The sequence below is a fragment of the Spea bombifrons genome, chromosome 3, assembly GCF_027358695.1.
Source record: "Spea bombifrons isolate aSpeBom1 chromosome 3, aSpeBom1.2.pri, whole genome shotgun sequence".
NCBI classification, from domain to species: domain Eukaryota; kingdom Metazoa; phylum Chordata; class Amphibia; order Anura; family Pelobatidae; genus Spea; species Spea bombifrons.
Window position 1 is genome coordinate 29,430,657 of NC_071089.1, and position 14,514 is coordinate 29,445,170.

The following is a 14,514-nucleotide window of genomic DNA, read 5'->3' on the forward strand; positions in this document are numbered from 1 at the left end:
AAAAAGAACACTGCATGGATTACTGTACCAATATTTTTCTCTGCTTAAATAATGTTGTAATATGAAACATTTTTATGCAATCTTCCATCAAATGACATCAGTTGGACATTTTCAGTGACTCTGTCAACAACGGTTTCTTTCAGTACAGGCAATTACTTGGTGCACTCATGTACAACTAATCCTAAATCACTGCCTTATAAATAAAACAAATCGCATTCACTTCACAATGTCCAAACCCATTACATACATATTAACCAATGGCTTTGAAACTGACTAGGAATCTGCAGTAAGAAACGTAAGAAAGACACTGAAGAAAAAAATATTTCTTATAAAGAAAGTCTTTATTAAGCAAAGTTACACATGGAGGCCGAGTTCTTCCACAAAAGTATGTTTATTTTTTAAATGTTCCTTTAACACTGGTTTCGGAACTGATTTCCGATTTCTTGGAGCTCCATGATAAGACTGTCCATTGTTTGGACTTCTTCTGCCAGCTCTGCAGAGACGTGTCCACTTTCCGCATCTGTAAAGAGTTGCTGAAAAAAAAGAAGAGATGAGAAATTACTTTGAAAATCTAGAATAAAAATACAAAGCCGTAATTGCTTGACGAACCATGTCTTCAGACTCATAAATGCTATTAACCGACCCAAGAGGCTTCCAGGACATTATAAAACAATGGTTCAGCTAGATTATTACACCATTGGTGAGATCGGAATCCGAAAAGCACAAATCAATATGTTTATCAAGTTTTTTTTCTTAAGATATGCTAAATAAAATTAAACGTAAGACATGGACTGCTGGTGAGATCTCAGGTGTCCTATCAAACAATGCTGAGATATTTGTAATATAAGAAATGTTATTTTATCACTTTCTCGGTTTAACTTCTGCTATAAATTCATAATTTAAAGCCCTGTAGTTTGTTGGGCTGTCCTGCTGTTTTCATATATTGTTAACTATATACTCTAAACTGCTGAAGTAATAACATTCAGCCTCTTTTCTCCGTGGGTTTTGTCAATAGTACTGCAAAATTAATCTTACTTTCCTTAATTAACTTTTCCAAAACTCCTTTTAAACGAATTACTTCTATCACAAAATGCACACTGTGACTTCATATAAAAACAGGGGACAGGGAAATAGTATACACAATTTTAATAGCGCTGATATCACTGCTGAATAGATTAACAACCTAGTTCCAGGTGATTGCGTCATCTTTAGACTATAAGCTCCATGAGACAGGGACCTCATTACCAAATGTATTCATAACAATTGTAATTAAACGGTCTGTAAACTATTTCACCCACTTGACTAAACTTATTATAGCTCCCTTTTATTATAACGTAAAACTGTTAGTGCTCAATTACCAAGGTCTATAAAGACATGCTTTGTCAAGCTTGATGTGGAGGAACTTGAGCAGCCTCCACAGAGCCCTGACCTAAACCCAATTGAACATCTTTGGGATGAAGTGGAATGGAGATTGCGAGCCAGGCCTTCTCATCCAACATCAGTGCCTGACCTCACAAATGCCTTACTGGATTCCCCAAAGAAACACTCCAAAATCTTGGAAACCTTCCCAAAATAGTAGAAGCTGGTTTAGCTGCAAACGGAAGGTGAACTCTATATTAATCCCCATTGTTTTGGAATGGGATGTTCAACAAATTCATATAGGTGTGATGGTCAGGTGTCCACATACTTTTGGTCATATAGTAGCTGCAATGATAGCTGCATGTTTTCAGGTTTTACATTCATCAAAGGAATAGCCAATGCACATTTCTGATGATTTCATGATTCCCAAGCACACAGTATATTGATTCACTACTAGGAAATTAGAACACTAATCAAGGACCTAGATTAGCAGGCTGAGTGTTAACCTCTAGAATAAGATATTGTTTATGACCATGCAACTGATCATAAATATCCCAAATATGAATATGAGAGTAAACTGACAAGCTACCACATACGAAGGAAGACAAGAGCTAATTTTGGCCCAAGTGAGACACAATAAACATATTTACTCTATTGATTGTAAGTGTAAGAATCTACATCTGGACAAAGAAGTGATCCCTGCTATGGTACCAAATAATCAGTACAACTATAATAAACATTATGTGTAACAATACAACACATCCTATTTTGTCTGTGTATAAAAAGAAATTAAAACCACGAGTCATTGTTTTAGGAAGAGGTCGTCGGCTTTTATGTTAAAAGCCCAGGAAGGAATGTCTGGCTCTCCCTAGCTTGGCAGCAATGGTTGTCTTTCTTCTTGTCTCCTTTTGATCAACAGAACAACAAGAACCATGTCGTGGCTTCAAGACAAACTGCTCTTGATGAAATCATCTTTAGATCCCTGCTCTTGATTAATAATATCACATCTGCCATCGGGTGCTTTTAATTAAATTCAAACAGAAAGGCGGGCATCGCAGTCGACAATAGACCTGTCACAATGAATAGGGTTTTGAAATCAGAAATTCCAGTCAAAGAAGTATTTGGTTTCCTTTTTTTTGTTTTAAAGTACAAAGTCATTCATTAAACCAGAGCTGTCAAAGCGGAGGTCCTAGGCCGGATGAAGTCTTAGGGGGCTTTTGTATGCCTCTAACATGATAGAACACTGCCTCTGTACAAATATGTCCACATTAGGCATATGTCCCTTTTTGTTTAGCAAAACAAAATCAATTCCTTTTACAAATAAGAATTTTTTTTTATAGTTGGTTTATATTTCGATATCAAGAGACCGTCGTTTCATGTTATCGTGTCTGCCTTTAAATTTTACTAATATCATTGGGGGAAAAACTTTGAATTGTTATGAAAATGGTTTACATTGTCTGTGCGATACAGGGGATAGATTTTATATTAATTTTAGTATTCCCCAGAATTTTTCAGAAATTTTTTCACAAGTTTGGAAAGGTTACAATTCTGATACTCTCAAAGTTTTCCAATGAATGAGGCACGCTGGGAACCAACCATGATGGAGTTTTTTATGTCTGTGAACTTCAAATGCTTTGACAAATGACACCATAGATCATCAAGCATATCTTTTTGGTGCACCACCTCAGTTTATGATTCCAAAAGTAACCAGGACTATGAAAAGTATTGACAGCATATTCAATGGAACTACTTTGGTTGTTATCTTGAGTGTGAGCCAATATCCAATCTAATAGTAGTTAGATTCCTAAAAAGCAAAACATGCAGCAGTACGTATAAAAACAATCTGAATTCTAGGAATCAGAGTCTGCACTGTAGAAGCAGTCATCAGATCTCCATTTCATAATGAGGAAGCAGAACCAAGCCAGGTCAGTAGAAAGGAATTTCCTGCTCCTTCTGGATTTTAGGCTGATGACTCGGACAAAGTAAGATCAGAGGGCGTCATCATCATAAGAGGCGCCACAACATTATTTACTCCACCTGACACATCCAATTTGAAGGCAATTATAACTATGGCAGTTCAACGTGTCAGTGCTTACTGTGCGACGCAACACGGCAAGACAAATAGAACTTTTATGTGTTCTTCTGTTTACTTCTACCGAACCTGCTTTGGTTGTGGTTGACAGCTTATTGCAATGTTAATTTCAGTATGCATAACATATTTTATTCACCGTTATGCTCACTTTCAAGAAACGCATTCTTTTATGTGTTTTGGGAGGCTTGTTATTACATTACAATCACAATTTGTTAAAAATCATAACAATATGTCTGCACATAGCCACTCTAAGGTTATACTGACATGTCTGGTTCTCAAATTAAAGTGAATCCCTCCAGGAAAAAAGTGGTTGGAGAACACTTTGCAGTGTATGAAAACTGGCTTCTACATTTTGGCAACAAAAGTGTATTGACTTGCTCTTTTATGTCACCATATTGAACTACATTTATGCTGGATACAAGGGTGCTTGAAATGCACCCTTGAAATCACGCTTAAGATGGCACATCACTATGCCAATTGTTGGTCATGCCAAGCATGGCTTAATGCAAAGATCCAATTAAACTCCAGACACTCATTGAACCTTTGCCTTAAGCCACTCAGTGTGGCCAATATAAATAAATAGTTAATTTTTTATCATTTAACAAAATGCAAAGCGAGTAAACAGAAGAAAACTCTAAATCAAATCAATAATTGGTGTGACCACCCTTTCCTTTCAAAACAATAACAATTTTTCTAGGTACACTTAGTTTTTTTTTTCTTTTCAAAAAAGGATTCAGTGTGGCATATATGAATAAACAGAGTACCATTGCATTTTTGAGATGATGTATTTCTTCCTTGGCATTGTGTTAACACACACCTGAATGCTCCAGACTTGCACACTTGGTCACACTTGCTGATTATCAATTAATTAAGGGCATTTGATTAGCAACACCTGTCTGCTACTTAGCAGTAAGCAGTAAGAATGTACTTAGTTTTTCACACATGGCTTCTCCATTTTTTTTTTTAATTAATCATGATACGGTGTAATAAGTCATGTGTTCATCTAAGGTTGTATTTACCAAATTTTTAGACCTGTACTTTAATTTTCACACAACTGTATATTATATATATATATATATATATATATATATATATATATATATATATATATATATATGTTTCTTCTTCTTCAACTAGATACTAAAATACTAAGAACCAGAAGATGTGAAATTAATCGCTGCAGCTTTCCATTAACTACTACATACCAATGTACTCATTTTCTTAAAAAATACTAAATGTGAAGTCTATGACGCCACCATTCTTGCAGCTAAACCATCTGATAACAATGATTGTTTGAATGACTTTGGCAGAATAGTGCTGTGCAAAAGGCTAAATTGAAATTCAATGCCTGTGCTTCAAACATCCCCTGTATGTAAATACAGTTCCATAACTAACCTTTGCTTTAGAGGACAAGCCACGGAGATTGAGACGAGCCGAGGACAGCATCTGCACTGCTTCCTGAGCATTCGTTTTGTTTCGACTGCATTTTATTGCCACTGGAAAAAAACAGAGGAGATTAAAAATATAAATATAAATTTATGTTCATTGGCAAACTAAACATATTTTAAAAGTTAAAATGTTAACAATGACACAGCAGTTAGTGTTTTGTTGTGTAGTTAGCAACCACCGTTACATATTGCAACAAGGAAATATTCAGTGTTAAAGTCTATTAAATGAATTATTTTTACATACAGTATGTTTAATACTTCCTGTTCATCTATATTACCAGGTTACAGCAATGGTATACACCTCAAAAAGGTATTTTCTGATATTGGCTAGTGATGTGGATTTTTGGGAATTTTGCCTTCTTGTGAGTTGATGAGGTATGTCTTACAAAGTCTTGTCCTGTTAGGGGCTGGTGGTGAAGGGTTTTGGAGTTATTTTCTCTTGTGGATTGGTGAGGTATGCCTTACAATGTCTTGTCCTGTTAGGGGATGGTGGTGGAGGGCTTTGGAGTTTTGGCCTCCTGGAAGCTGGTGGTGTATGGAGTGTAGCGTTATGTTGTTGTTGGGTCTTTTGGACCACAGCTTGAGTTGAGTTATAATGGTGGTTTATGACTTTGATAGACATGTCAGATTGAGAGCGGATGGTGATGAAGGATACTGAAATTTAATGTCAAGATGCCATATGAATTCCAGGAGAACGGCAGTCAACTCTCAAAAAAGCCACCAGCCTATAGTTTATATTATCGTGCAGGAAATGTGACCATGGAAATGTTGTACCCTCCCTGTGCCTAACTGTGCAATGACTCACAGAATCAAACAGAAAATATTAGCCATTGCTTGCACATATCTTTCTGCTTGTTGACCTTAGAGGAGTAATAATTGGTTTGTGAATATTTTTTTGTTACAGCTGCCCTATCCTCCACTTTCTTCATCACTGTTTTTGCATTCACTGGCATTTAGAAAAACACATATCAAATTCCATTTGTGACCAATTTCACGAAGCCAAGAACAAATTTAACAAGGCTGACACATTGAACTAAAGGCAGGGAGTAATGAATGAAGCAACTAATTACAGCATGCCTGCTGGTAGAATTAGCTAATCAGTGGTATCAGAAAAATATGAGGAGCTACAAACCAAAAAACTGTTTAAAAATGTAAGGTGAAGAAATGGCATGTAACAAAGTTATACAGATTTGTCTACATGTGTTGATTGAATAATATAAATGTGCCAGTACTAAGCCTCAATACCTGTGAGTATGGTATGGGGAAGGTGGTAGGGTGATGCACAGTACCCCATACTTCTATTACCTTGTGCTGAAGTGCTGTTACTTTAGCATCCACAAGGAAAGTCATTTACTGTGGCCAGAAGACCATACATTTTGATGGCAGAACCCAGCATAATTATACAGCCCAGAATAATGCATAGTGAAAATGAGGGTAAAAAGAAATCCAAGAACTCTCCCCTGTTTTACTATGTGAAGAATGGACAACTCAGTCATTCTTAAAGAGTAAACTTGCTGGTGCTAGGTATTCAAAATAGTGGTGAAGTTTGAGACATTACAGGGGCAAGGTAGCTCTTAATCCATACACTAGCTGCTCAAGTGTAATGCTTCATCTTTACCGGCAACCCACTCCTAATTGTAGTAACCAAAATAGAGGCCTTTGACTGTTGCTATATATCTGACATTAAGTCAAACTATTATAATGAATAATTGATATCATTTTATAATCGGTGGTTGCATTATATCTAGTTACTTACCTAAAAGAACCAGCCATCTGGAGACACCATGTACATCAGCGTATAACCGTACAACTTAAATAATACACTTACCGTGCGCAAGGTCCACAGCTCCGTTTACAATCTCTTTGAATGAAGGAATATCATTTTGCCAGCCACTTTTCTGAGTATCACACTTGTGAGCTTTTGTCAGAAACTGCAAGGCCTGAAATCAAATGAATGTCTTAGTTTAACACGTTGTAATAAACTGAATTCAAAGGTGAGAGGGAGAAAGCTCTTCTGTGTAGAGGTGAAGAACAGCAGTAAGATACATCTAGATGTCAATGTCATGGCCAGGTTAGTCTAACTTTTCTGCACTCCAGGCAGAGACATTTTCTTTAATAATATAATGATGGGCCTAACACATGTTGCTGAATTCATATTTTAAAATCCTTTACTAGCAGTTAGCATGGTGTCTAAGTAGCAGAGATCATCAAAATTTTAGCATCTGCCTCACTGCATTTGTTGGACTCACCTTTCAAACTACAACAACTTGTCAAGATAAATGGCTTGCATTAATGGATTACAAAACGCCTCAAATAAATGAACTTTTGTAATATTGGGCTCTCCCTGATCAGGCAGCTTAGTATTCTCTTATGATCCTTTCCACGCGACGGCTTGTAAATTGGGAAAAGATAAACTTAAGGCTGCAGCTGTGCTGCAGATGTTGAACTCTGTCCCCAACAACAGAGGCTAAATTATAACTGTGCTCCTGAAAAAAACGTAGTCTAGACTTTCAGATATGATCCATGCTACTCAACAGAGCTAATCGAAACATTTCTTTGTTGCAGAAATATGCATCGTACAGAAGAAAATCAGTCTCTTGGTAATGGAAGGCCTATTTTTTCATACATTTCCAACTAGCACAATGGAGACACATACTGTACATGGCATATGGTTGTTGTTCAACAGTTATCACTATATACGAATAGGTATCTAAAGTGCAATTACCTTTTCATTATCGTCCATGTTTTCCGATTCACCATTCCCATACAGTTTAGCATATGCTCTCCATATATTGGCATCACTGGAATCATTTGAGGTCACTCTACCAAACAATTCCTGTAGCTTGGCTTTCAGGCTGCTTGAAGATTCACCCCTGCAATCCTCTATGCCATTAGAAACCGCTTTAACCAATATCTCTAGTACCTATGGGAAAAACAAAATACAAAACCAACATGGCAAATCTGCATTATGGGACTGTTAACGGCAACGTTCCATTATATTGTAGAATTCTATACACTAGCTCTAGACCTCTTAATGAAAACATAGCATGTTAAAAAAAACAACCAAAGTATTATTTCAAAATGTATGATTCATTATATTAATAACGTAAGTATACGTTTAGCATGAGTAATAAAGCCTGCCATAGAAAGATCAATGATGCTGGGGATATGAAAATAAAAACTAGCCCATATCATTCAATACATAGCCGTGTGTTGTTGTTTTAATGAGAAAGGGTTCACCAGCAGTGCATTCACTTAACACCGAAGGTTCGGATTATATTCCCACAGATACATTTAAGCAACTTTATAGATTATTTGCTTGTTAAAAAGATATTAAAGAAATATCGCACGCTGTAAAAGTAAAAAAAAAAAAAAATGTTGAGAACACAGGAAATAAAATGAATAAAAAACATTAGTTGCCCTTTACCGACCTTTACCAACAAATCACAAAGGAGCACATAACGAAGCATAAATAGTTCTAGAACATATATATTACACTTCTTTATTTTTTTCTGAAAATAACAAAAGACAAATTTTTCTCAGTGCATCGCATGCCAACAGAAACAGAATATCTCTATAGTTTTGTCTTTTTATACACAAATCTGCATGTATTTACTAATATTGCATCAGGAATGTCTCAGCATTACAATGGACGCAATTGCCACTAAATTAGTGTAAATATGTATAGAGAAATAGAATAAGGAAGCAGATAATAACAGTTCCGTTAATCAAGTTTGCCTGTTTTTTTCCTGCTTTAAAGATTCAATCCTTAATCAGTCTTCGTTCTTGTCTTACATTCAGGATAGACATATGGCTACTCCATACATGTTTAAATTCTCTTAAACCTCTAACAGTTCTGCAGGGAGGCTATCCCACCTATCTACCACCTTCTCAGTAAAGTAAATCTTCCTTAATTTCAGAAGTCCATTTTTTTCTCATTCCTCTTCTATAGTCAAACCAACTATTTAAATGGACACCTTGGTGTTCTTTTAAGTCCATCTATACAATGCTTAGGTCACGTTAACAGGACTAAATACACAGGCATTAACGTAAACATCGACCCACCTGTACATCTTTGTATTTATCACGCAAGTCCATTAACCGATGATAAGCTTTAATTGCCTCTGAAAACTCCCCCACGTCTGTGCTGGTCACTAAGTAATTCTCCCAGATCTGCCAGTGTTCAAAGTTACATTTAATGGCTTCTTGCAGAGTTCGGAAAGCTCTTTGCCTTTGTGAAGAAGAGAAAACAGTGGACATATAATGATATCTACAAAAGTGAGGAAACAATGGGATCATGTTCTTTAATGCATATGATAGCTGAGTGGTCCCTTAAAATGTCCATGTGGTCTCCTATGCAGATGCATGGAGGAATTCTGTTTCAAGCAACCAATCCGTGATGTGTATTGTCCGACTATGTAGGAAAAGCTGCGGAGCAGCTCTGGAGCTGTCTATTATCTTGAATTGATTATTACAGAATACATTTTTTCAAACAGTTTGAAACTTTCATCACTGAAGTAGAATTATAAACATAATTCTTAGAAATCATTTAGCATTTTTCAGGAACTGATACACTGTTGAGGATTGGGGGAATTAAACATTTAAATTAAATAATAAAATGACAGGCTTGCTATGGTTTACATCAGTGGTGGGGAACGTCCGGCCCACAAAATCATTTGGTCTGGCCCACGGGGCAAAAGGGGCAGCAACTGCGGTAGTGGGGGTCACAACTGTGACTGGGGCATTAATTCACAAGGGGGGCTGGCTGGGGGCATCACATAAATCAACACTAAAGGAAGGGCTGTCTGGTGACATAAATATATAATGTGAGGCTAATTTTTATAAATGATAATTTTTATAAATGATGTTATAAATATCCAACTGGTCCTCGGCAGAAAAAAGGTTCCCCACCAATGTTCCATCTAAGTTTTCTTAGTTGGCGTGCGCAGAAAATTTCTCTTGTGCAAAAATTTGCACAGAGCAAAAATTTTGTGCGCACAATATCCGCGCCGCATAAAGTTTCCAAAAAATTAATATATTTTTTTTGGGGGGGGGGAAACTGTTGTGCGCACAGCTTAGAGGGAACACTGTTCCCCACCCCTGCTTTACATGATAGAGAATAGAACAGCACCTTTAACATTTTGCTTATCCAAAATGAAGGGAGAAGTGCTAATTCCTAGAACAGTAAACAGAGTTAAAATTTATGATTTTCTAATCAGCTTCTGATAAAAGTGAAAAGTGTTCCTGGTATATATTTCCATACTTTTGAAGCTGAACGCAATCAGAGAGTTGGCCAAAATATGCTTTCTGTTTCACAAGAGTAGGCTTCATAATTCTGACACTTAGAAGAAAAACAATCAGCAGAAAGGCGCCTGGTCTATAAACACATGTGCTAAATAATTGTTTTTTCATGTGCGTTGAATGAATATCAAAAAGACATATTTCACATGATTTTCATAACTTTCTTAAACCTCAATAGGCTAAGCATTACCATGAGATCTGATCTCCAGAGTCCCAACAAAGATGATGTCCCTTGTGAATTGTCGGCAGTAATTTCACGTATAAAGGTGATGCTGTACAACAATAAAAAACATTTTTACATTGCATTTAGCCAGCAGATTCAGTACCATTAGTATTATAATTGGTGTATTCTAGCGTATGCTGACAAGGCTAGCAGTCCCAGGTTAGTGGACACTGCAGCAGAAACCGACTGCCCAACAGGCTCCTGGGGAGATCAGAGATCCATATATCAGAGATCCCCCCTTTGCCTTCAGAACTGCCTTCATTCTTCGTGGTATACATTCTACAAGGTGCTGGAAACATTCCTATGAGATTTTGGTCCATATGAACATGATGGCATCACGCAGTTGCTGCAGATTTGTTGGCTGCACATCCATTATGCGAATCTCCCGTTCCATCACGTGGTGACTGTGGAGGCCATTGGGGTACAGTGAACTCATTGTCATGTTCAAGAAACCAGTTTGAGATGATATGAGCTTTGTTACATGGTGCATTATTCGCTGGAAGTAGCCATCAGCTGGACATGGTCAGCAACAATACTCAGGTAGGCTGTTGCATTAAAATGATGCTCAGTTGGTACTAAGGGGCCCAAAGTGTGCCAAGAAAATGTCCCCCACACCATTACACCACCACCACCACCACCAGCCTGAAGTGTTGATACAAGGCAGGATGGATCTATGCTTTCATGTTGTTTACGCTAAGTTCTGACCCTGCCATCTGAATGTCGCAGCTGGAATCAAGACCAGGCGACGTTCTTCCAGTATTCCATTGTCCAATCTTGTGGCCCATCTGCTTCAAGGTTCGACGTGTTGTGCGTTCAGAGATGGTACTCTGCATTCCTTGATTGTAACAAGTGGTAATTTGAGTAACTGTTGCCCTTCTGTCCTCTTAAACCCATTTACCTCCGGCCTCTGACATCAGCAAAAGCATTTTCATCTACACAACTGCCGGTCACTGGATATTTTCTTTCTTCTACATTCTCTGTAAACCCTAGAGATCAGGGCCGGCCCAACAACGGAGCCGAGTGGGGCTCCAGGCGGCACTTTTGAAGGGGCAGCACTTCGCCGCCCCTAAACCGACCAGCTTACCAAGCTGTCAGTACCCGCTCGGCGCCCCTCTCTCTCTCCTCTGCGGCGAGTCTCCCTGTTCGGTCTAGGTGCCGGCTTGTAATGCTGAGTGCTGGAAGATTTCCGGCGCTCAGCATTACAAGCCGGCACCGAGACCGAACAGGGAGACTCGCCACAGGACTGCTGAAAGGTAAGTACAAGGAGGGGGGGGCGGGAGAGGAAGGGTAGATAAGGGGGGGGCGGCATTTTAAAATTCGCCCCTGGAGGCATTTTGCCTTGGGCCGGCCCTGCTAGAGATGATGTGCATGAAAATCTCAGTATATCAGCAGTTTCTGAAATACTCAGACCAGCCTGTCTGGCACCAACAACCATGTTACGTTCAAAGTCACTTATATCCCCTTCAGCAAGTTGTCTTGACCACGTCTACATGACCAAATGCATTGAGTAGCAGCCATGTGATTGGCTGATTGGCTATTTGTGTTAACAAGCAATTGAACAGGTGTACCTAATAAACTGGCCAGTGTGTGTGTGTGTATGTGTGTGTATATATATATATATATATATATATATATATCACTGCTGCATAAAAATTTCATAGACATCACACATGCAGAAATGTTGACACAATACACCTTTTTCATGAGACCTGCAGATTCCTGAGAGTGAATTCTGCTGTTGTGTTTGGCACAATGCAACATCTCACTTTACGTTTCAAGCTCACAGGAATGGCTTAGTTATGAGGTCCAGTCCAAAGGGTGGTCTGCATTTAGTGCAGGAGTTGAATATACCAGTCCACTGTCTGGATCATTTTGTGCCACACTTTTAAGATTTCCTTGAATGACCTTTGATGGTAAACCAAAGGGGGGGCATGTAAGTACCCCAATTATATACACTAAACAAATTAAACCTGTTTCACAGCCAAGACTTGATCAATAAAATACCTGACTGCACCGATGTAAAAATTTGGTGCCTTTTTTGTTGTTTTTGGCTCTACTAGACAAAACATTACTGCAGATTTTCTGTCCCTCATAATTGTAAGACCACCAAGGAGGAAAGAAGTGTTCTAATCCAATAGACGTACTTTAATATAACCACAGGTTGTAAGACTTTATACATCCCTTTCATGTTCTTCAAGGCCGTAAAATTACAAAAGAGGAGAGCAGCCATTACACAGATATGAACATCTGGGAAGCGAATGCATTTAAGATGATGATGTCAACTCTTGTAACATAGATCATAGGAGACTAAGCAGTGAGCTAATATGTGAAGGTCGCTTTGACCTGAATTCCGGCCTTCACAGAGGTGACATCACAGTCTCTTAGAAAATTATACCAGATACCGTCTGAGTTGTTTAAATGTTTCAGGATGAAAATGTAATTTTGCCAAATGCTGCCATTTAAGCTAAAAACTATAATGTTATTTTTTTTTGGGAGGGGGGGTTATTTATTTTTGCTGTCAATACATATAATACGCCAATGAGAGAGCTGCACCATTTTCAGAAGAAGTTTCTCTTTTCTTCTTTTCTTAAGCTTATATTGTACTATACAGTAAATTAACCTATGTTTATGGTATTTAAAGATTATAGGCGCCCTCCAGCACTATTTTCATGTAACATGAGTCCATTGTTGGAGGAGAAGTAGGCAGGGGATGCTTCACCCAGTGTCTCCAGGCGAAACCCAGGTATGCCAATACTCAGTATTAGTAGAGGCAGTCAGGTAAAAACTGTAATAGGTAGGTGTGGAGGAATCCCCTTTTCCCAAATAAATCCCATTTCTGACAATAGGTCCCGAGGTTCAGGAAGACACATACTACCCATAGGGGTGAGAAGGGAATTTTTTTATATTTTAATCACTTACGGTATTTAAATATTTAAAATGCATGCGTGACAAACCAAAAAATACATGTGGCAAAATGACAGACTTGCCTTTAATTTACAGGAAGCTCTTTTCAGTTCAAAACCCTGTAAGTAACAATAATATGAAATGCGACTCAAAAGCCTCATCAGGACCCATTGTTATTTTATTAATCAGAAGTAAACTTCCTATTTAACCGGCATGCAAAATCAACCTGCTTTTCCCTGAAGATATCGTAGACTATGATATTTTTCCCTGATATAGTTGATGAAAGAACAAATGGGTGATTGGTTTTGTTATCAACTAAAACTAATTTCCTTTTATTAAAGTAGTTTGCTAATCAGTATGGCATTAAAACTTATACATCTTACCACCCAATAATATAAAAATAGGATGGTTTAAATCTAATACAAAGCCAAGAGTTGCAAGAAAACTGGTACCCACAGCCCATTTTGACTGACGTATACATCACTATCTATACAATTCTAAGAACCAAGAGGCCTTTCCTCGAATCTTCGACATACTCATACTCATTTTAACGGTGCAGGAGCCATCACACATGGCTTAGTGACCTACCTCACCTAACGTAAATCACTATAATGTAATATTACCCCACGCCATAGTCTTTTGACCTTTTTTACGTTTCTAAACAATTTGGCAAAAACTTAAAATGTGAGTAACTGGCAAATGGCCAAAATGTTGGGAAGGGGGATGTGGTAAAATATGAGTAAAATATACAATGGAGTGGTGTAACAGCAATAGCTATATTTATTTTGATTGTACTACGCCCTTGTTTAACAAAAAAAAAAAACTATTCTCTTATCATTCTAGATTTCAATGCATGGTTTCTTTATGCCCCTAGATTTACATGTTATGCAATTAAGAAACTAAATGGTCTACAGAAATGATGTGAAACATATATATATATATATATATATATATATATATATATATATATATATACACATACGCATAGGAGTGTGTTGCTTCTGACAGTTGTTAACACAGAGCTCTCAACACAACAGAACATTGTACAGGCTCCACTGTATTGTTCTGTACTGGATCAACACATTACATGATACATGAGTTATTCACTCCATGCTCGTTTTAATATGTAGGAGAATTCACAGTTTTGAAAGCTTGTTTCAAAACACCATTTATCATTTTTATGTCGA

General features: G+C 37.6%; 1 protein-coding gene across 1 annotated transcript in view; it reads right to left on the reverse strand.

Annotated features, from left to right (window-relative positions):
- Nucleotides 1–322: 322 nt before the first annotated feature.
- The window catches only part of TTC27 (tetratricopeptide repeat domain 27), a 144,550-nt gene continuing 130,358 nt past the window's right edge, over nucleotides 323–14,514 (reverse strand). The window contains exons 16-20 of the mRNA XM_053459109.1: nucleotides 8,965–9,130; nucleotides 7,625–7,822; nucleotides 6,728–6,839; nucleotides 4,847–4,947; nucleotides 323–533 (exon numbers count right to left, since the gene is read on the reverse strand). Of these exons, the coding sequence (XP_053315084.1) occupies nucleotides 411–533; nucleotides 4,847–4,947; nucleotides 6,728–6,839; nucleotides 7,625–7,822; nucleotides 8,965–9,130 (700 nt within the window). The 3' untranslated portion in view covers nucleotides 323–410. The remainder of the gene's footprint in view (nucleotides 534–4,846; nucleotides 4,948–6,727; nucleotides 6,840–7,624; nucleotides 7,823–8,964; nucleotides 9,131–14,514) is intronic.